At 49.7% G+C, this 22,171-nt stretch overlaps 8 protein-coding genes across 8 annotated transcripts; 2 read left to right on the top strand and 6 right to left on the bottom strand.

The window, feature by feature from the left end:
• Window positions 1-187: 187 nt before the first annotated feature.
• Window positions 188-2,058, bottom strand: APUU_50650S (uncharacterized protein; the record flags this gene model as incomplete). Its single annotated transcript, XM_041705670.1, has 4 exons — window positions 188-446; window positions 495-1,314; window positions 1,368-1,748; window positions 1,806-2,058. The coding sequence occupies 4 exons, from the start codon at window positions 2,056-2,058 to the stop codon at window positions 188-190; spliced, it is 1,713 nt and encodes a 570-aa protein (XP_041558133.1).
• A 1,265-nt stretch (window positions 2,059-3,323) lies between these two features.
• On the top strand, window positions 3,324-5,008 carry APUU_50649A (putative MFS sugar transporter; the record flags this gene model as incomplete). Its single annotated transcript, XM_041705669.1, has 5 exons — window positions 3,324-3,364; window positions 3,413-3,753; window positions 3,807-4,044; window positions 4,094-4,614; window positions 4,668-5,008. 5 exons carry the CDS (start codon window positions 3,324-3,326, stop codon window positions 5,006-5,008), a joined length of 1,482 nt encoding a protein of 493 aa, XP_041558132.1.
• Window positions 5,009-5,583: 575 nt separating this feature from the next.
• APUU_50648A (uncharacterized protein) lies at window positions 5,584-7,031 on the top strand (the record flags this gene model as incomplete). Its single annotated transcript, XM_041705668.1, has 5 exons — window positions 5,584-5,884; window positions 5,959-6,434; window positions 6,490-6,619; window positions 6,674-6,691; window positions 6,751-7,031. 5 exons carry the CDS (start codon window positions 5,584-5,586, stop codon window positions 7,029-7,031), a joined length of 1,206 nt encoding a protein of 401 aa, XP_041558131.1.
• A 190-nt stretch (window positions 7,032-7,221) lies between these two features.
• On the bottom strand, window positions 7,222-8,903 carry APUU_50647S (uncharacterized protein; the record flags this gene model as incomplete). The annotated part of the gene is made up of 4 exons (XM_041705667.1): window positions 7,222-7,864; window positions 7,936-8,207; window positions 8,265-8,365; window positions 8,420-8,903. The coding sequence occupies 4 exons, from the start codon at window positions 8,901-8,903 to the stop codon at window positions 7,222-7,224; spliced, it is 1,500 nt and encodes a 499-aa protein (XP_041558130.1).
• Window positions 8,904-9,702: 799 nt separating this feature from the next.
• APUU_50646S (uncharacterized protein) lies at window positions 9,703-12,206 on the bottom strand (the record flags this gene model as incomplete). The annotated part of the gene is made up of 3 exons (XM_041705666.1): window positions 9,703-11,578; window positions 11,627-12,119; window positions 12,176-12,206. The coding sequence occupies 3 exons, from the start codon at window positions 12,204-12,206 to the stop codon at window positions 9,703-9,705; spliced, it is 2,400 nt and encodes a 799-aa protein (XP_041558129.1).
• Window positions 12,207-13,105: 899 nt separating this feature from the next.
• APUU_50645S (polysaccharide lyase family 1 protein) lies at window positions 13,106-14,283 on the bottom strand (the record flags this gene model as incomplete). The annotated part of the gene is made up of 2 exons (XM_041705665.1): window positions 13,106-13,687; window positions 13,753-14,283. 2 exons carry the CDS (start codon window positions 14,281-14,283, stop codon window positions 13,106-13,108), a joined length of 1,113 nt encoding a protein of 370 aa, XP_041558128.1.
• A 905-nt stretch (window positions 14,284-15,188) lies between these two features.
• Window positions 15,189-19,838, bottom strand: APUU_50644S (Pfs, NB-ARC and Ankyrin domain protein; the record flags this gene model as incomplete). The annotated part of the gene is made up of 1 exon (XM_041705664.1): window positions 15,189-19,838. The coding sequence occupies one exon, from the start codon at window positions 19,836-19,838 to the stop codon at window positions 15,189-15,191; it is 4,650 nt and encodes a 1,549-aa protein (XP_041558127.1).
• A 1,229-nt stretch (window positions 19,839-21,067) lies between these two features.
• APUU_50643S (uncharacterized protein) lies at window positions 21,068-21,632 on the bottom strand (the record flags this gene model as incomplete). The annotated part of the gene is made up of 2 exons (XM_041705663.1): window positions 21,068-21,408; window positions 21,518-21,632. The coding sequence occupies 2 exons, from the start codon at window positions 21,630-21,632 to the stop codon at window positions 21,068-21,070; spliced, it is 456 nt and encodes a 151-aa protein (XP_041558126.1).
• Window positions 21,633-22,171: the final 539 nt, after the last annotated feature.

Below are 22,171 nucleotides of genomic sequence, written 5' to 3'. Positions count from 1 at the left end.
CGGGTATCAAAGTAATTGCGCCAAATATGTTCCAGAAAAAGTCAGATGAACGCCAGCCACATAAACGGTGGAGTTATGTGCCAAATTTTAAATACAGAAGCGAAGCCGATAGAGGATAAAGCGCATCGTATCGTGAGCCTGCAATTATATTAGCATGTATCGAGAACGAATGCAATCATGACATACATTACACGTTCGACTCCCTTGCGGTCCGTAAGTTAATATGAAAATCACGCCAGAGCTTTTTAACCTCTCCGGAATCGATCATCTTCTTAACCGCCTTTCCAGCATGCTTGTTCTTCTTCTTCTGGCTGTAGTGGCTGCGCTTTAGGATCTTCTTGTCTGACATGTAGCCAGTGATACGTAGGTGTTCAACGACCCATTCGTTGAGATGGAAGCGCCAGTGGGTTAGGGTATGTGCCATTTCGGCATTTTTCATGCAGTGTCTAGTTCGATGTTAGATTGTTTTGAGGGTAGTGGTAAGAGCGACGAACCTTCCTAGGTAGAAATGGGTATCCTCGTCTGGTAAAGTGTAGCCCTCGCGATCTCGTTCTTGATTGTCGTTTTCTTCACTCTCTGATTGTTCCTCGTCGCTATCTGCGTCCGCTAACGCCTCGAGTGTTTCAAGTGAGTATGCTTTTCCGGTAAATTTGACGTCGAAAGAAGCTGGATGTCCTGTTCGGTTACAGGCATCGCATGGGTGGTTAAAGTCTGTTGGATACGTTGTGGTTTCCATCTGCGGTCGTGCAAGAAGTGCCCGGCGAAAATCGGTGTTCCAAACTGATGAAATATACTGAGACCCAGTGCGTCCTCGAACTTCTGCTTCGAGCTTTTCAAAAGCGACCCTATATAAAGGATCTGAACGAGGAAACGCTGGGTTAAGTTGGTTTTGCACCATCCATTCCACAGCGTCCTGGAAATAGTCCTTTAACTGCTTGTACGAGTGACGAGAAAACTCGATGGGCATATCCTCCAGCCCGCTGGGGGCACCGAGTTTATCATCTTCATCGTCTAGTACGAAATCGTCTTCGTAGCGATCCAAATCTTCGTTTGCGCCAATAGTAGACTCAACATCACTGCTTTCGCTGTCGTTCGCCCAACTCCGGAACTGAGGCTGTCGAACTGGAGCCTCTGCCTCGCCTTCGTCCTCGCTCTGTTCTGACCCTGAAGCCTCTGGCTGTGGCGATAGCCGGTCCTCTCCGTCATCATCGTCCGTTTTTCCGGCCCTTCGACGCCTTAAAACTTCTAGGTGCCGTTGCCTTTGCGCTTTGGCTGAGTTGGCAACGCTGCCACGAGTGCGCGACGTTTTGACAACTGCGTAAAGATATTAGAAATAGTCAACAATTTGCATAGTGAGTGGGCAGTACCTGAGTCCTGAAGATCTTCAAGATCCTCATCCAGATCAATCCGATCCTGAGCAGAATCGCGCCGGGGTGTGTGTGGGATGTCAGGTGAATTTGAAGCACCAGCCCGAATCTCTTGATCTTCCGAAGAATCATCATCGACGACAATAGGTTGAGGAGCTCCGCCCCGCCTCAGTTTCCGACGAGGTCGGGAAACTACTTCATCGGCGTCACTCTCGTCTGAAATGTGAGGATCCTCAGGCTCTGAAGAGTCTACCCTCTTCCGTTTCGTATTCCTTGCTCTGGTATTCTTCCGCGCGCTCTTTACAATCTCCAAGTCGCTGTCGCTATCCTGGGTAGCCGGAGGGGGAGGGGTGGCGTTTTGCGATGCTGACATTTGCGAGGCTGCGATTCATATGGATTAAACAGGTAACACAGGAATTGTTTCCAAAGCAGACACACCTTTCTTCCCTTTCCTGCGAGATCGTTTTTGCGAGGCTTCCTCTGGTGATGGCTCAAGGTTCACGAATGGAGTAGGTGTTGAACTTTTCTCGCTGGCTTTCCGGGGGCTGCGAAGGGTTGATAATGATGGATGGGCATAGCGCACGTTTGCATTGCGATTAGCCTCCTCATCTTGACTGTTTGTAAACTCTGGCACAAACGAAAGCCGCGTTTGCTTCGCTTTGCCTTTGGATTTTCCGTAGGTGCGGGGCATGAGTAGCGGGGTATAGAGATCGAAAGGAGTTGAAATTCGATTATCCGAGATATTCAAATATATATGGATACTAAGCAAGGGTGAATACGGGCAAATATGTGATGGAACAGGAATATGGAATTGATGGAGCTATGACTTTGATGCCGACATTTGGCGCGATGGATCGCGTCGGGTTGTCGCGAGAGCACGTGATGTCCATTTCCATTAGAGCCTGATGTATTTCTTATGCAACTGAAAGAGGAAAAAAGAAAAAAAGAAAAGAAAAGAGTCAGTGCTTCTCGTTCTACAGTCAATAACCATATCAGTGTCTTTCTGATGGATTGTCCGGTTTCAATGGTAAATAGGGGTGGCAAGATTGTATATATATCCGAACAGCACCCGTAGCAACAATAAACCATACCAAATCCAAAGATTATTTCTCAAAACTAATAAAAACCATGTACAGAAGAACTTATCAGTTAGAAAAACAATGTGTGTGAGAACAACTGGAGACTGCCCATCGTCGCAAGAGTCATGCCCCTTAGCGAATGCTGTCCAAACTGCGCAGAGTCAGTATCTCCTGAATCAGTAATACTTTTTTGACACGGAGTTAAGAGACCGAGCATGCGAGCATGTGTTCATCTCGTGATTCTGCACTCTGCTCCCCACTCCAAGACTTCGGCGAACTATGACAACCTCCATCGGCCCAAATTTAGGCTAATCGAATCGTCTGACATTGTCACCCCCCGAGATTGGTGGACCTTTGCAGTCGCGAAACTCGAATGCCTTTCGATGATTCGTGGGGACACGAAACGACGACATGGCCTCGGTGGAGAATTTCCTCGAATGTCAACCCCAGATTCCCCCGGGCCCAGCCAGGCGATCAAAGCGAGGTTTCAGCATGAGTTCTCGTTGGTCGATAGCGCGATAGCCTGCCGTTAGCGGACATGAAAGCTTGAAATTCGGTTGGGAGAGACGATGTTGATTCCACCGGGAGACGCACCCCACAGGACTCTGTTATCTCTGTCTGGGGGTGCGGCTATTTCGAATTGGTCTAGACGGTTAATATAACTGTTGGATCCTACTGCTGGGGTTTCTGCCCCCCGTATCACAGTCCTGGCCCTATATATACCAGGGGAGCACGACCAAGGTTTTGGAAGCGTTCTCGCGCTCTGTTCTTCTCTTGATCTTCCTGGAGTCTAGGCAGATAGTCAAGCAAACAGCCACATATATTTTCGCGCTGTATTTGCTGGCCAAGCAGCCGAGGGCTGTCAACAAGATTCAGGATGGGGTTTAACCTTCTTGGCTCCAAGAGAGCTTACAACTGGTGGGTGATAGATTCGCATTCAAGATCGAGGCTAACAGAGTATACCAGGTATATTTCTCTTGTCGCGGCCTCTTGCATGGTGCTCTACGGTTACGATGCCTCTGTGTACAACTCTGTTCAAGGTTCAGAAAACTGGGTCCAATACTTTGATGAGCCCGATGCAAACATGATCGGTGCCGTCAACACAGCCTATACAGTAGGTGCTATTTTCGGTGGTTTCTTCCTCGGCGGGCCGTGTGCCGACTTCCTGGGCCGTAAATTCGGCATGGCCATTGGTTGTGTCCTTGTTGTCGCGTCTACCTTTATGCAGACTTGGTCGCCTCGGCACAATATCGCATGTTTCATTGCTGGACGAACCATTATCGGTGTTGGACAGGGCATCGCATTGAGTAAGTTCAAATCTTAGATCCAGTGGGCTTCCAGGTTAACGACCTCTCTTCAGCGTCCGGCCCAATTTATATCGGTGAACTCGCCCCTCCAGAGATCCGTGGTAAGATCATGACATTCTGGCAAATGTTCTACTCTGTCGGCTCGTTCATTTGCTTCTGGGTGAACTATGGGTGCACAAACAACAAGGAAAAGCTGGGCGAGTGGGACTGGAAGATGGTCGTGATCTTCCAGCTTCTCGTTCCGATTCTTATTCTCATTCTGCTGCCGACCATCCCTGGCAGTCCACGATGGTGAGTTCCCAAGTGCTCGGCGGATATATTTCCAACTAACCGGATCCAGGTACATCCAGCGCGGCAACAATATTGAGAAAGCCCGCGAGGCCCTTTTGAGGGTACGAAATACCCAGGAGGAGGCCGAGGATGAGCTCCTGAGAATTCGCGAGGCGATCGAGTACGAAAGGGAAGCAATTTCCAGCAACTACTCTGCGCTCTGGAAGGATAGATCGCTTCGCAAGCGTATGATCCTTGCCCTGATCATGAATGCTGGCCAGCAAGTTACGGGCCAGGGAAGTCTGAACTCCTACTCGACCAAGATCTACCAGAGTGTCTTTCCTAGCAGCAGCCAGATTGCCCTCATCAATGCTCTGAATGCGACATTTGGGATCATTTTCACGCTCAACGCCGTGTGGATCATTGATCGATTTGGGCGTAAGGTGCTCCTTATTGTCGGTGGCATCGGCATGGGCATCTGCATGATTATCGTTGCTGCAGTCGAAACCGAAACACCATCACCAAATGACACAAAAACTCAGCCTGTTGGCATATCAATTGTGTTTTTACTCTTCCTGTTCATATTCTTCTGTAAGCCCTTCAACCCGTTCCTCGGAAACAATAGTAGCTAACACGCCATCCAGACAAACCTTCCTGGGGCGCGACAGTATGGATCTGGACATCCGAGATCTTCTCCATGAACGTCCGAGCCCAAGCCGTGGGCATGGCCTCGCAGACCCAGAACGTCGCCAACGCCATCTTCCAGCAATTCTTCCCTATATTCCTAGACAACTGCGGCTTTTACGCGTTCTACATGTTTGCGGGGGTTAATTTCCTTCTGGCGGTCTTTGTTTTCTTCTTCATTCCCGAAACCAAGCAGGTTCCGCTGGAAGAAATCGATGCTCTGTTTGGTGGCGCTAACCACGTTACCCGCGGCGAAGAGCTGATCGGGTCTGAGAAGCATCAGGTGGTACACAAAGATTAGGAGGACAGCTGTCAAGACTGAAGTGCTGGGATGGGATGCGTTCAGAGTATTATTGTAGTGGAGTGCTCAATCGTTGCGTTACATATTCAGAAGCTTTCTCGTAAAATCATAACATGCCTAGCTCACCCACTTTAATGGGTCAAACGGCTCTAGCTCTCTAAACTGCTGTTGGAAGACTGATTACTGGCCCAGTATGATCGAGTTTGGATTGATATTGATAGGTATTTGGGTGGATGGTCTTAAGGTCTTGGAGGTGGTGGATATTTATACACTGGATTTGGATGGTGGAAGCTTGAATTGACTCGATTCCATTATTTGTTGTACCCGGTCTGTATAGCGAAGAATTAGGGCTAATAATGCAACCCCATTGAACTCAAATAATTGTCTCAATACTGTAAATGATTAAACCAACCATGATGATACGTAAGAAATGCTGCATGCACCTGAAGCAGATAAGCGGCAGATCGCGCAATTCAAGCCCCTCATCCCCTCAATCAAACCTCCGCAGCTCACACCAAATCCCATGAAAAGCCCAAGCATACCAACGAAGATAGAAAACCACCTGAAGCCCCGCCATGCCAGATCCTCAAAACCCCCTACGCATCGCCATAATCGGCGCCGGCCCAGCAGGTCTCGGCGCCGCAATCGCACTGCAGCCCCTCCCCTTCGCCTCCCTCCGCATCTACGACCAAGCATCCGAGCTTCGAGAAATCGGCACAGGACTCAATATCCAGCGGAACACATGGCGCATGCTAGACGTCCTGGGTGCGTCGAGGAATATCAAGCCCGAGGAGATCTTCCGCGCTGCAGACGGGCATGCCATGCAGCATCGGAATGGGAGGACGGGGGAACTGCTTGCGGAGCATAGACAGGGGGGTATGTATTATTGACGAAGACCTTGAAAGATAACTTAACTAGTACTAACCAAGGAATACGATATGGTGTGGTAGATACACCAAAACACCATCTACACGCGCGCGCATTCCGCTCTGTCCTTCAGCGCGCTCTGCTGGCCAATATCGACAGGGCAAACCTGAGATTAAGCTCCCGACTTACACATATAATCGAGAATCCAAGTGGTTCGCTCTCACTGTCCTTCGAAGACGGACACAAAGACGAAGTCGACCTCCTGATCGGCGCAGACGGAGTCAGATCTGTAGTCCGCCAATTCGCGTTCCCTGAGTACAAGCTCGTTTACACGGGCAAGACTGCATATCGCGGACTAATACCGACTGAGAAACTGCTGGCTATTCCTGGATTCCCCGACGCGGTAACATTTTGGCATGGGCCTAAGGACTGGGTGTATACTTGCAATCTGCGGCATGGGATGTATGAACTTACCTGCACGGCTGGGGTTCCTGATAATGGGGATAGAGTTAGTTGGGGAGAGAAGGCAGATATAGAGGAGTTTAGGAAGCCGTGGAAGGTATTACCCAACTCATTCTCCTGTTGCATCCCAGTCAAGGAACTAACGAGTATAGGACTTTGGCCCGCTTGTCCAGACAATCCTCAGCCACGCAACGGAAGTTCAACGCTTTGCGCTTTTTGCAGGCCCGCGGCTGGAGTCTGTAGCTAAGGGATCGATTGCATTAGTCGGGGATGCATCTCATCGTTAGTCTCCGTTATCATTATATATTGAGCCGCTGAGCATGCTAACATACACAGCACTATCTGGAGCATTCGGTGACCTAACCCTAACCATCTAACTCATCTCACACATACTAACATGCCTTATAATACAGGCGCAGGAGCCGGATTTGCCCTGGAAGATAGCTACGTCCTCGCCCAAGCAGTGGCGTGGGCCTACGACCGGAAACACAGCATATCTCGGGGTCTTGACCTATACGACCGAGTGCGCTCCCCGCACTACAAGGCGATGTATGATATCCTAGACGACTTTAGGCGCTCGGATGTCGAGATGGAGCAGCTTGGGCTGTCCTTTGATGAGGGGGTTGCGCATACCATTCGCGATAAGTGGGGGACAGGCTTTAGTTGGCTTTATAGTTATGATGTATGTTTCTGAGTATTTTTTTATTTTATTTTTGAGGATGCTGATCAGATAACTAGGTGCATGAAGTATGGATCAAGGCTGTCGCTGACGAGGATGCGCGTGTGCAGGTGGCTGCTCATCTATAGGTGTATGTTGTATAGAGAATACAATAATATATTCCACATTCCCAAGTCAGGTCCTTATAGTGATTATAGTAAAAGAATCAATACGTAAACCTAAACGCAGGATAATCATCCCCCAAATTCCGCCTCTCTTCCTCCTCAAGCCCAAACCGATAATCCCTCCCCCCCTTCTCCCTAACCCTATTCTCCCTCACCAAATACCCCAAAAACACCGCACAACTCAGCCCACAAACCCAAGTCATGCCCAAACTCACCCCAAACCCCGTCTTATACGTCGGCGCCTCGCTATCAAAAAACACATTACTCGCCACCAACCCCCCACAATTCCCAAACCCAATCTGCATCGCCGACGCAATACTCTGCTTATAATGCCCGGACATGTTATTACTCAACCACCCCATCAGAATCGGCTGCGTGAGATAGCCCCCGCCCGTAATCGCGAAGAGCGCAAAGTACCGCGCCCCCACGGGGATGGATGCTTGGCAGAGCAGCAGCACGTATCCCATTGTTGCGATTAGGACCCCCGCGAGTGTGAATGCGTATCGGTGCGCGAGACGGTCGCTGAGAAGCGCCGTGGAGAGCGTTATCACCATTGCGACGGCGTAGATGGGGATGCTCATGACTTGGGCGCGGATTGCGGTCCAGCCGAGTTGGCGGAGGATGGTGGGTGTGAAGAATGAGACGGCGTAGCCGGTGTTGACGATGCCGAAGTACATTATTGGACTGGCCTATATTAGCATCAAGTCGCTCTGTAGTTCTTAACTGAGAAGAGGGGTTAGAGGGGGCAGGGGTACCCTAGGTAAATCTTCGGATCAGAAAACGTCCGCTTCAATGCCTTCTTGTCCATCTTGTCCATCTGTGCCTCGCCCTGGTCTTCTGCTAGACGGCGGAGGAGGAGGGCGCGCTCGTCGTCTGTTAGGAATGTGGCTGACTCGGGCCAGTCGACGATGAGGAACTTTGCTATCACGGCGAGGACGATTGTTGCGAGGCCTTCCAGGATGAAGATCCATCGCCAGGCCTTGTATCCGGCGACGTTGTCCATGTTGGCGATTGCGTACGCGAGGAACTGTTCTGTTAGCAATATTCTAAATAGATAGAATTAGAATATAGGTAATTGGCGTACACCGCTGACAGCACCGGCGAATATACTCGCGCTGAAGAAAAAGTTCAGTCTCCATTGGAGCTCGTGGCGGCGGTAGTACATGTTGATCAGGTATACGCTTCCTATACCAAATCAGCACACCACCTATAACCAAACCAAACGAAAGAAAAGAATACCAGGCATGAATCCCGCCTCCAGCGCCCCAATAAGCACTCTACAAACCACCAACCCCTCAAAACTCCCCGTCACGCCCTGACAAACCGTAACAATGCCCCAGCCCGCCATAATCCCACTCAACCACACGCTCGGCTTAATCCGCTTCAGCAGCATGTTGCTCGGCACCTCAAACAGGATGTACGGGATGAAGAACACAAACAGCGCGACGTTATATTGGTGTCCGCCCATGCCGAGATCCTCCTCTAGCCCCAGGATGCGTGCATTCCCGATGTTGATCCGGTCCAGGAAGGCGAAGAGGAAGAGCGCTGTTAGGATGGGGACGACGTGCAGGTCACATTTCCGGAGGACTTTGCGCTCGAGGGCTTGGTCTATCGGCTCGAGATCTGGAGAGACGGGTTTGATCTCGCCGAGGGTTTCGATGGCTTCGACGGCTTCGAGGTGGTAGGGGGTCTCCCCTTTTTCTTTTTCAGGTGTTGAGGTCATGATCCACCTAGGATATTTGGGAAAAGTAGGTCTCGTAAGACCGGAGTGGAGGGCGAAAACAAATAAAGTGGAAAAAGCGGGTTCTGGGCCGTCCCCAGTGCGAAGGGCTTAAATACATGCATATCCTTAGGCTTCTTCAGCCTGAGAGGAGGGAGACTTCTTGCGCGGTGTACAACGATCGTCAGTTCCGCTGCCATAGCCGGGTTCCGCACTTAGAGAGTTTCATGGATGTGCCAAGATGGAGTCAACATAAAGCCCCGTGTGGAGGGTGCGAGGGTTGGCTGGCCATGAGTCAGAGAGTGTCCAGGCCTCTCAGGGGGCGGCATCTTCGGGTGGGCTGGAATAAGATAAAGGAAGTCTAATATAGCAGGAATAATTGGTCAAGAGGGTGCTTTCTGAGTGGAGAACTAAGTACGGAGGACTCCGTATTCTGGTATGCTATATGTCGGTGGCCAGCACTGTCGCAGCGAGAAGCGGCGTGGATAGTCGCCAACATCCAAGATCCGGAGATAGGAAGAAGCATCACCATTGTGCGGTGCATTCTAGTATTTGTATCTCCTGCCCATCCCATGTTATATCGTATGATAATGAAGTGCACTCGTGAATAGTGATACTGGATAGCTACCCCGGATTATCCCCGCAGCGGAGCAATTCCACTGTGGGTCTTACAGTGACAGGGCTCGAGCTGCCAGAACAGTCTTGGCTGCGCGCATTTCATTCCGTCTGCCGCACCTTATATCGATGGATATAGCTCCTGTTCTCGTTATATACGGTGTAGGTGGAACGGGTCGGAGTCGGATCATGCATCCGCGGGTCGGCTATACTGCGTCGTATACCGATTCACCCCGTCCCCTTGTTGACAAACCAGATGGGACCAGCGCGTGATAGCCACGCGGTCGAAGTAGAACTTGTATATATGCGTTGGAGATTCATTGGTGTTCTTGGCTTCAATGAGAATTTCCCCTGAACCTAACACCTTCCCTACCGGGCCAAGATGCAGCTCCGACACCAGCTCACCAGCTGCATTTGGAGATATCTCTTCATCAACAGACCAAACGCTTATCGCAGCTTGATTTGGGTGTCTGGATGTGTCACACAGGCGGTAGACTGACGTTGAAGTCATTGAGTCGCCTTTCATTTCCTCACAGAGATACTCCGCTCCGTAGCCTGAACAGGATGGATAGCGAGGATGGAAGGTTACCCTCCCCGATGATACAACTTCGTGCGCATCCGCATGAGTCTGCACTCTCTCAAAATTCCACTGGCCGTGCAATGCCCGGAAAACTGCCGCTTCCGTACCCACACAGGCTTGGCCAAGCTCTGCAGAAAGAGTACTGTTCAAAACCTTCATTGTTATATCCACTTCTCCCTGCGAAGTATTCCTCACCTGAGTGTCTCGTCCAGTGGGATATGGCGGGTATCGAGCAGGAACAACAGGACCTGCTGGCTGGACACCTCCACCCCGACCTATCTCAATAGGAAGCCTGGCACGGTTCACTCCCCGAGCAAGCGACCTCATTAACCCCACATAATCGCCTAAAGGGAACTGTCCACGAAGTGCCGCAGGCTTGAAATCCCTAAATTCACGAACCTTCTGCCTCTCTGCAGCTCTTGAACGCTGTTCTTCAGCTGGTAAGGAGGCCGGAGTTTCACTTTCCAAGTCGACCTTGGCCCAGGTCTGAGCTAGATTCTGCGCTTGTAGCTCGGCAGGACCCCAGAACGCGCCTCGGTAGAACCCGACGAAGCCTAGATCTGGGATCTCGCTGTGCGCGCTGCTCCAGTTGTCTAGAATAAGTGGGAGGAAGTGGTCGTTTTTGGAGTATTCGAGGGTTGACAGGATGTCTTGCGGTAGGAATGAGAGGGAATCAGAGGGTTTGAATCCTGTTGCTACCACTATTGCGGCAACGTCGGTAAGGGATGTCATTCCGGTAGGGGTCTGAATGTCAATTGTTCTTTTCTCAGGCTGTGGAGAGGCCACTGAACAGGCTCTACCTGCCACGGTTTTAATTGCTTCGGATCGAATATACTCGGCGTAGTAGTCGGCTATGCCCACCCACGGGGGCCGCTCATTCTCTTTCCCTTGACCATCAGTGATGTTAATGCCGCCGAATTCGCCATAATTCTTTCCAAGCATGTCCCGGAAGAATTGGTTTCTCTTCGAGATTTGTTCCGGGGAGACAGGTCCAAAAGCAAGCTCACTCATGCCGGGTGGCCGCCGACCCAAATCATACAGAGATAAATCAAGCGGCACAAACGGTATCGAGTCTTTTTCAGAATAATCACCCGCATATTGATGTGGCAGGTAAGTAGGAAGTACCCAAAACGGCCCAGAACCGACATGCCACACTTCATAATCTTTCCCAGCTTGAGAAGCAGAGCCAGGGGTGAAGTCCAAAGAGGAGATGTGAAGGGCAAGCGAGCTTGCGGCCTCGACGCCTGACATGCTTCCGCCTATGACAACTAGCTTTCCTTTAGGTGAATTCCCGAGTAGACCGCGTATATCGTCTGGGTTCTGCAGGTTCGAGCTGTGGACTGTACGGGGGAAGCCCTCGAGTCCGGGTATATTTGGAAAACTGGGAGTCCCAAAGTGGCCTGATGCCACGACAAGGAAATCAAACTCATCCGTCTGTACTCTTGAATCTTGCAAGCCAGATACACGAGCCGCTTCGCTCTCCCTATCGACCAGTTAGCTTATATCTTTTACAGCACAATCGAGAACTCACTGATCATCCGTCCAAGAAACCTTCCACCCCATCCTAGCCCTAGCATTACCCTCCTCGCACCGTATCACCTTCAAAACCCTCCTCCCCAACCTCAAACATTCACGAGGAATATAAACCTCAGCATACTTCTCCAAATACCTACGCACCTCCCACGCACACGGGAAAACAGGGACCTCCGAACAACCAAGTGCCGTCTCCCACGACAGATCAGAAAACGCAACTGAGAAGCGACTCAGATTCGTCTTCATCCACGGGTCCACGAAGCCTCGGGATCTATATTCAGAGGAAGGAACGCCGGCTGCCAGGGTTGATGTTGAATTTGAAGTTGAAGTTGAAGTTGAAGTTGAAGATGAACCCGGTATAGACGAGGGATAATCAACAGCCCAGAGACCGCCGATCCGGTGCTTCTTCTCGAATATAACCGGGCTGAATGTTCCTTGTGGGAAGTTCTGTAAGAGTGTTTTGGCCATTGCGAGGCCGGAGGGGCCGGCGCCTGGTGGGTGGTTAGCAAGAGGAGGAACTGGTCAATAAAATAGAGGAATGGCTTACCGATTATGGCGACGCGCTTTGGTTTGGGCATTCTGGGGCGAGGATGTGGTTTCACTTGCGATGTTGTAAGTAGTTGTTCATTCTTCCATGAGAGATAGATACCCCACTACTGGTCAGATGGTGGGGAGCTTGATGAGGGGTTGTTGTTTGTGTTATGGGCTTTTCCTCATTTAGTGACGCCATATTGCTACTGATAGAAATGTTGATTTTTACATATTGACAACAATCAGGAATAGATTGAGAATATTTAGATGGATGAAAGCAGTTTGTTTGGTTTTTTTTCTCTGGTACTCATCTAGTACACGTGACACGATATGCACATAGTCGAGAAAATAAGAAATAAATTAATCAAATCTCATACTAATTCAGTCAAACATTAGATAGTAATAAATTTTTATATAGTCAGTCGTCAGATACGACGGCACAGTGCAATGGCGTAGATTGTGCCTTAGCCGCAGTTGGTCTCTTGTCCAGACAACCCCATTGTTGGATACACTTCTAACCTGCAAATAATTTATACTAGATTTAGAGTAACAAGGCGATGTTTCTTGCAGAAAAGACTTGTGGTTACACAGTCATCTACACTTCTACCCAGTATCACACATGCAAGCCGAGAACTGCAGGGGCCCGTCCACCAGACCACCTGGAGAACCATGCTAAATACTTCCTCATAAGATACAATTTTATCAAGATTGGAAACCCCTCTAGATCAACGACACAAGATACAAGACAGCCTTCTCTGCGCAGCGAATTGGGGTTCTCTAGATATTGGACGGGGAGCGACTCCTGGGTGTGTCCAAGTACGTTATTCTTTTGATACTCCAAAGGGCCGAGAAGTTTTGAGGTGATAGGTAAATTGACAGTAAGTGATACAAGTATTTACAGAAGCAGAAGCCCTAACTCACCAACCCTACTTGAGTATATAAATATCTACAACGTCGCCCCCGCACTGTCAGGAACAGAACTCTCAATCTCACTCGCCTCACTACACTCCGCAATCGTCAAATCCGCCCAGTCAGACAAGAAGCTCGCATCCGTGTACCCCTCGCCACCACCACTGTTCGTATAGACGCTGCTCACACAATCCCGGCCAATATAGCTCGAGCACGCATCATTCCCGCTCCCATCCGCCGAAGATAGGAATAGCGATCCACCTTCCCAGGTAGTGCTATCTGCGATGTTTGCCACATCCGTAAACACGTTCCCCTCGAAGAGACCCTGGCCTTGCTGGTTTCCTTCGATTGCGTGCCCGGTGTTGTCGCTCCAGACGTTGTTGCAGGCGTGGAATTTGGTTGTCCCGCTGAGTGCGGGTGCGCGGCCGGATGTTTTGTATAGGTAGTTTCCTTTGAAGGTGATGGAGTCGTCTGCACCGACGAGCTCCATGCCCCAGTACTGGTACCCGTCGCAGCTGGTCGAGTAGGTTGTTTCGCCGTTGAGGAAGTTGTTGGACAGGGTGATCTGGCTGTTTGCCTCGAAGCCAAAGACGTAGTGCACACGGCCGATCAAGGATGTCTACGTAAGTCAGTCAGTCACCTTCCTATACCATCAAAGCTATATAATAGTAAGGAAAGACGTACCTCAACATGGTCAATCCAAATTGAACTGCTCCCATCAAAAGTTAACGCATCCCCACCCCAGACATACGCCGGGTTCAAGTCCGTGATCTTGATATTCTGGACAATAACATTACTCGCCCCACCGGTAAAACTCAACCCCTTCCCCTTAATGGCGCCCTCGCCCTGTCCAAGGAGCGTCTTGTCCGAGGAAACAGGAATCGGCGTTGGACCGGCCGCATCATACGTCGCAATTGTGCTCGGGTCGCTGCCGCAGTCGTCCTGCAGGATGGCTTGACACCCCTCGCCTTCGCCCCATGAGTAGCAGGCTGTGCCGGTGGCTGTGGTGCCTGTGAAGTCGTAGGTCTTGGTCAGAACGATGACCTGTGAGCCGTCGCCTGATAAGAGACTTTCGAGCTCGGCGGCGTCGGATGGGTAGACGGGAGTTGCGTCGCCGCCGCCTGTGACGCCCGATGCGAAGCCCTCGGCGGATCCAGAGACGGATTGTGCGGTGGCTAGAGTTGCCGAGAGGGCAATGCTGAGGATGTACTTCATATTGTTTCGTAATTGAGAGTTGATCAATTGACTGGTGTTGGTTGAATTGAGTACTGGGGATAGGACTGAGGAGTTTATATAGACCTGGAGAAAAAAAGACAGTTGAAATATCCGCATCTTCAAAGTCAAACAACCCGTCAAAACACCCGGAAAACATCAACATCAAACCCCCAACGTCTCCAACCCACCAGCCATCTCCGCAGCGTGGGAACGCCAGGATCCGCAGACCCCGCAGATCAAGACCAGAACCAGAACTTGGAAATCTATCCACCGTTTCAAAAAAAAAGACACTAACACTCTTTTAAGCATAGAATACGCATAACGAGTTCCGCACGAGGAAGTCCTCCCTGGGCTGACTCGCCAACGCGGTGTTGTCACTGTTGTGCCTTGCCGATCGTTAATCTAAATGAGACCGCACTCTTCAACGCAGAGGCCCAGCAAGAGCATGCAAGAGTCAAGCTTTGGCCCTGGCTTGGAGGCGTTCGTCAGTCGGGTATTTCCTCGGGAAATATTTCTGTGGGCTTCTGGGCTGAGAACGGAGATTGACCCGATGCTAGCACTGCATATAGAGTAGAGTGTGACAGTTGGTCGTCAGAAGACCTGAGTCAGGTCATCTGGATTCAGAAAAGACCTTATTCAAGTGACATAGCCAGAATAATACTGCTATATGGTACAAGCAGAAGAGTTTACAAACCCGACTCTCAAGCCATTCGACAAATTTACCCGATGACCTTACTTGCTGTTCCTCGGACCTGACGTTGTAGTAGACTCTACGCCCTAGGCGCCAAATTGTCGGGGCTATTAGTCAAGTCAATCTATAGTGCCTGAATGGTGACATGTCGCCGACATCGCTATGCTCGAGGTCAGATGGTCGATTCAGGTGGTTGGGTGTAGCAGAGTAATCTTCATCTACATGCAGATTGCAGCATGCTGACAAGCGTCTCATCAACCATCTCTCTTGCCAATGATAGTGCTGTTTTCCCGTCTTTATCCTGGATTGTCAGGTCAACGCGCGGATCAGAGAGTAACAGCTGCAATGTTTCCACATTGCGTCTCTCTGTTGCGAGTAATAATGCCGAGCGACCTTCTTTATCCTGAATATTCGGCTTAAGACGCTGAGACTTAAGTAGCAACTCCGCAAGCTCTCTATCATCGTTCCATGCTGCCCATGATAATAGTGTCATGCCGTGCGGAGTCAGAATATTTGGGTCGATAGGCGTTTCAGCAAGTAGTAATTTCGTGATATCCATCCCGTAAGACCAGGCTTCCCTTACTAACTTTTCTTCATCGTCCCAGATGCCTGATTTAACATGTTCATTACCAAGCAGTAGCTCGACAACCTCCGTATGTCCATTCCTTGCAGCCCAGGACAGTGTATCAGCACTCTTGGTGTTTAGGTCAATATTCTTAGCGGCGAGCAGTAGCTTGACAGTTTCCGTGTGACCATTCCCTGCCGCCCATGACAGCGGTGTTCGCCCATCAATATCCGTAAGATTTGGGTCAGCACACTGATCAGTAAGAAGTAAAGTGACGATTTCTGCGTGATTATATGCTGCTGCGTGGCATAGTGGTGTCCAGCCCTCATCATCTTTCATATCTGGGTGAAAACGCTGTTTATCAAGAAGTAACTTGACAATCTCTGCGTGACCATTCACTACCGCCGATGATAGTGGTGACTCGTATGGGTCAGCTTCGATAGCTCGAATAATATGCTGATTATCAAATAGTAACTTGACAATTTCCGGATAACACCTCCTTGCTGCCGATGATATCAGTGCCCCGCGCTTGTCGTTTTTGATATCTAGGTTACAACGCTGATCATCAAGCAAAAACCTGACAAGTTCTATGTGCCCACTTCTTACTGCACATACCAGCGGTGTTACATCGCTCTGGATAGCAACACGCGGATCAGCAAGCAGTAGTTTGACAATTTCCTCGTGCCCATTCAACGCTGCGGATGCAAGTGCCGTTGATTTATATGAACCATGGAGGTTGGGGTCAACACGCGGATTAGCAAGCAGTAATTTGACAATTTCTTCTTGTCCATCCGCTGCTGCGCATGCAAGTACCGTTAATATATCAGGATCATAGAGATTAGGGTCAACACGCGGATCAGTAAGCAGTAATTTAACAATTTTCTCTTGTCCATGCTCTGCTGCGTTTGCAAGTGCCGTTGGTGTATTAGATTTATAGAGATTAGGGTCAACACGCGGGTCAGCAAGCAGTAATTTGACAATTTTCTCGTTCCCATTTGATGCTGCGTTTGCAAGTGCCGTTGGTGTATTAAAATTATAGAGATTAGGGTCAACATGGGGATCAGCAAGCAGTAATTTGACAATTTCCTCGTGCCCATTTGATGCTGCATATAATAATGCGAGATCTATGAGGCTAGAATCAGAATCGAAATTCGGGTCAGCACGCTCGCGGTCAAGTGATAGTCGGGCGAGCTGCAAATAGCCATTCGCCGCCGCGTATTCTAGTGGTGTTCTCCACTCTTCATCAAAATCATCCAGTAATATAGCTCCTGTTTCAAGCATAAAAATGAATAAAAGCTCTTCACCAGTCCCCGGTGCAACGGGAGGGACGGAGTTCCGCTTTGATAACTCGAAATTATCTTGAATATTCGCACTCACTGCGCGATTGCATAGTCCGTGAAGCTTACTCCCCGGAGGTCCATTCCGTGCATATGCTCTCATTATTGCTTGAAGAGTGTCTTTGCTCTTGGTCGTAAGGCACCAAAAGAGCGCATGTTCGTCACGCTCCTTATAATTTTCTTCCTCCAGCCAAGATGGACTGAATGGACAAGCTTCGATGAGATTTAGGAGGCCATATTCCGCAAGAAAATACTGGAGGCTCACAACGGAGTCATATTTGTATGCGGATACATTTCCCAAAATTCCGTTCAAAGCGTTCCAATAAGAGAGCTGAAAGTCCTCAAGGAAGGCGCTCTGTATAATCCCATTCTTTGCTGCCGCCTCTGCATGTTCAAAAATATTCAGAACCGAGTACTCGAGGAACGGAAATGCGTCGGTGGCTTTTCCGCAGGGCTGGTAGCCCTCAACCATTTCCCGTCTGTGGGCTTTTGGATGGGAGTTTTCCAGACCCAAGCATCCGGGTATGCTCTTCATAGTCATGTATTCAAGACAGAGCCTCTTTAGATGTTCATGACTTTGCCCCTGGAAGTTGTCTCCTAGCTCAGGCCAAATCTGGGATAACCAGTTTTCCTTGAGGAGAAAGTCCCTCACAGACTCGTGGATGAACTGGACAGTTGGGTTTGAAACAGTTATTTCTGAAAGTCCTTTGGAACAATCCAGAATATACCTTTTCATGGCTTCGTCTGTAATATTCCCGGGTTTCCACTCGTTGGTTGCACTACAATCGGTTTCGAAAAGAAGGATGCAGTATAATTCCACAGGCTTCAAAGGTCGTATCGCAAACAGAACCCATTGAATACACAAAATGAGCTCATCTCTGTTAGCATCATCCCGTGCCAGAATATCGCGAAATAGTTCGTGCAGGTCGCCAGGAATGTGTCGGAGCTTCTGCTCAAGGTCATGTATACGGCCACGGTCATGCTCCTTATTCAGGATCTGCACGACAAGAACAACCCACATGAAAACTCCAGATGCTTTTCGTCGAAGTTCGTCCTTGATTTGTATTTGTGTTGCAAGATTACTGTCTCCGATTTTCAGCTCGCTATCCACATAAGCCACAATGTCATCGCTGTGTCCCTTTTGGCCTTCTAGGGTGAGCTCCAACCCTTTCTTGATGGTGATATGGGGGTAATGCCTGCTCGCAAAAAGAACATTAAAACGAATGCCAGCTTTGACAGCCAATCCTGCCATGTCTTCAAAAAAGCGTAACATGTCGCGGATCTGCATCTCTTCGCATTCATCGAGTGCGTCAATAAAGCACATGATAGCCGACTCTCCAAGGCTCTGGATTGCTTTTTGAAAAACTTCTTGCAGCAATACCACATTCCACTGGAAGCCCTTGTCTTGATGCCGTGCTTTCATAGCTGGAGCTTCATGTTCACTAAAAAGTTGCCACAAGAGAGATCGATACATCCCGATTGTAGACTTCTCCAACTCCTCTCCTCGCGCATTGAAGAAGAAGTGTAGGACTGTCCTATCCTTCATGTTTTCGATGGCATTGTCAAGAGCAAATTTCATAAGTGTTGATTTTCCAGCTCCCGGTTTTCCCTTTATCCACAAAACACCGTGATGGCTGTTGAGCTCGGTGGTGTCAAGCCACTCACAGTATTCCGGGTTTTCCAGAAGCCATTTGCAAGTCCTTGCGTGGGAACTTTTAATGTTACTCTTCCGAGCCTCGATCTGATCAAATCTCAATGACTCCAGTAATTTCTGCTTTGCTTCCTTGCTGAGCGATTCATTGTCCCCATCACGATGTCGAGATGAAATGTCGGCTGGTTTAGCGGATGCAGGTGCAGCATAGTTCTGTGAGATGATGTAGTCAAGTTCCATTTCATCCACAGATAATTCAGAGCTCAAATAAGAAAGGACCTCTTTGGCACATCCCGCGGCCACGGCGGCGGCATAGTGTTGCCAGTCATCGTTTTTGTGCGAGTCTGCATAGTCAGAAATGCCGCGAATCACAAGGCATGGAAAGTCTGTCAATATTCCAGCAGCCTCCATTTCGAAGCATAATACATTGCATAAATCGGGCTGTGTGGTCAAACGACTGCCCCTAGCATTTCGCATAACCCGATCCCCAGAAGCAATCAATCCGTAATGGATTTTTGGAGCGTTTGATTTCCTTGGGTCTCGGTGGATCACGGTTTCGCTATCACAGTACTTGCATCTCTCCTGACTGAGAATATGTTTTGAGCCCACTTGAAAAAGGACATCTGTATCGGCGGGGGGCTTCTGGTATGTAGAAAGACCTTCTCCCTTCTTTAGCATTGCTCCTAGAAATTCGTTGATCTTGTTTTGTTTGACTCGGTGATCTGATTGCATCCTCACTATAGCGGACCGCAGGATAGAAGGGACCGGCTCCAAGTACCCTTTGAGGACAAATCCCTCTTCTGTATCTTTTCCCAAGTCATACTGAATCACTCCACTATGCAGTCCGTCAGGCATGCCTATGACCACATCTCCTAAGCGAATATCGTGCCTATCACTCGGTATGCCGCCTCCAATCCCAACAAGCACCCGTAAGTCAATTTCAAGAAAAGTGCGTGCCATATTCGTGGCAACGGTTGCGGCGGCTCCTTTTCCTTGATTCCCTGGAAGGCAAGCAATCGCAACGTTATGGCCACAGAGGTTACCGAGAACATAGAGGTTCCGATCTCCCGGTGCGGGGGGCAATCTGAGGTGCTCTTCATCGAGCATATATCGTATAGCACTCATCTCAAACTCCAGCGCGCAAATCACTCCGATCTTATAGTCTTGATATCTCAGTCGCTTCTGGTGGCCGTTGCGAATGGCCAGGCTATGGTGAGCTTCATGGTCGCCGCGGGGTCTCTTGCGGCGCCTCTCAGCTTCCAGATCCAGCTGTTCGTAGTCAATCTGGCGCTCTCGAGAACTGCCAGCCATAATGAAAATAGTGCATCCGGGTAGGTAATCGAACAAAATCGACAAGGTGGTTGTCTCTGGTCAACCAAGTTGGGCAAGTTTGTGATTTGAAAATTCTGCCTTCAAGGCTAAATTGTGGTGTTGGAAAAAGCAAAACGCCAAGTAGACAGTACTACGAGGCTGATGGCAGAGGCTTGGGTGGCTAAGCAGGGTACTGCACTGCCCTGAAGCAAGGGGGCTTGGAATTGAGCCTTACAGCCGTTTCTTTTCGTATCGTTCCGCCGCAGCACCTTACAGAAAATTGAGTATTAGCTGGGACCTTCTTCCGATTAGAGGTACGTCTCGAAGTTGCCTGAAGCCCAGTTGTATAGATGACCCACCAATTGAGTATCAACATGAGCAAGGGAAAACGCCACACTATGGGAGAGTCTACTACGGCAGAAGCACAGCCTCAGAATAACTTCTGTCTGTATTAATCATAAACAAAGTAAAGCAGCTAAAAAAACAAATAGGTATTCTAAACTCCAAGCACCTGGCTAGAAAAGCAAGGATAACAAATAAGCAAATGGGTATTCGCGATCGAAAACAGTAATCATCCACCGACGGCCGACATAGAGCCGATCAGTAGTTTAGTTGGAATAGCAAAGCTGTTGCAGGTAACAAACGAATGGATCAACTGCAATCAAAAAGGCTGTATACAAAAGAAAATAAGCCGTAAGGATGGATATAGATAGCGAGCCAGTCGACGGGAACTTGCCAATGAGCCGTCGAATGTATGCAGTCCATAGCAAGAATATAATTCATAGGGTTGAGCCGCGCGTCGAACACGGAAACCCCCTGTTTGTATAGGGTTATCCAGGGCCATCCATTTCGTTGTTGGATGGATGACAAATCACTGCAACGAGGTTCTTTCCCGCGAGTCATCGTGGTGGGTGGTGTGACTGGTATCTCTGGTGATCACGGGTGCCTACTGCCTGGGCGTCTGCCGGCGTTGTTGACTTGCATGCTTGGCGACTGTGCCAATGCTATCACACTTCGCGCCAAGATAATGATTCGCAAGCGGATGATGTATCATGAACTCGAAGATCAACGGCAGGAATGTCAAATGGATCGGGAGCGAAGATATTGGTGGCTGCGATGGAGTCTCGGGTAGAGATGCCGAGTTGATTTGTTGTCGCGTTGTGAAGTGGCAGACTCAGTCGAGTCAGAGGGTATGGTAACGTAGAACAGGGATGGCAAGCCAAGGATCTTCAGTACAGTCGATCAAGCCAAGCGACCACTTGTACTTCATTGCTGTGTCGATTCGGATAGCAGGCTTCCGCGAATTCCTGGTGCGTGACGAAGGTGTCAACGTTGCGCTCGGTCAGGGGGCTCTTGTATAGGTTCTTCTGTCTGAGCAACTGCCGTTCGGCCCGGGCGGATGGAGTCAATTTCGCAAAGGTATTTCGTATCCGTCGAATGCCGCCGGGGACGTGTATGTGCGAGATCTCGGGCGGTCCAAACGGTGTATCGACCTTCCAGGGGCCCTCGGAGGCTAAAGAGCGGGCGTTCTTCTTGTGCTGGTGGGTGCGGAACCGAGCCATGGTGGAAGCTGAACCGGTCAGAGACGAGTTAGATGGAATCAGAGGCTTCATGATGGGGGGAGGAAGTAGAAGGGAAGAGAGGGAAGGGGTGGCCGAATCGGGAGTCTATATACGCACCTCGTTTTGGAGGGGGTTCGCTGGGGCGTGCGGGGCCCTTGGTGGAGGTCAAGTCCGAGTCCCAGTTGGGTGCCGAGAATAGCTTCAGAAAAGAACGCGGCTGTTGCGCTATCATCTTGGCATGACAAGTAGTACGCAGACTGGCTCGCTGACGCCTCCAGGCTCCAGGCTCCCGGGAGATCTCTAGCTGGAGATCCCCTTGGGCCTCGAATGACTTAAAACTGAGAGTTGTTGGAGAGAACGCCGCGAAATGGCTCAGAAAGAATGACCCACTCTCTGATGTCATCGATCCCCAAGCGGACTTGACTTCCACAGTGCGAGTCACCAACTTTTCACTTCGGGTATCGGAAGTACTACGTACTACCTGCTATTACAACCATTCTCACTCAGAATGCCAGAGCAGGTGTCGTCAATTATTGGCATTTAACAAGAAAACACATCAGTGGATCCCTCCGCTTGGCAGCAGATCAAGTCGCCCAGCCCTGCCTTTGCCTGTGCCTCTGACTCCCCAACGAGCAACGACAAAGTGTATCCGGAGTAAAAAAGACACGACAGGAAAACCATGCCAATGATTCGCCCAGAAGACGCAAAGCCAACCGTGCCAGCCGTGCCAGCCGGCCGCGTTCTGCGCACAGCCAATCCATAACCCAATAC

Source organism: Aspergillus puulaauensis, chromosome 5 (assembly GCF_016861865.1).
Source record: "Aspergillus puulaauensis MK2 DNA, chromosome 5, nearly complete sequence".
Lineage (NCBI taxonomy): Eukaryota > Fungi > Ascomycota > Eurotiomycetes > Eurotiales > Aspergillaceae > Aspergillus > Aspergillus puulaauensis.
This window is presented reverse-complemented; position numbering and strand designations above follow the sequence as displayed.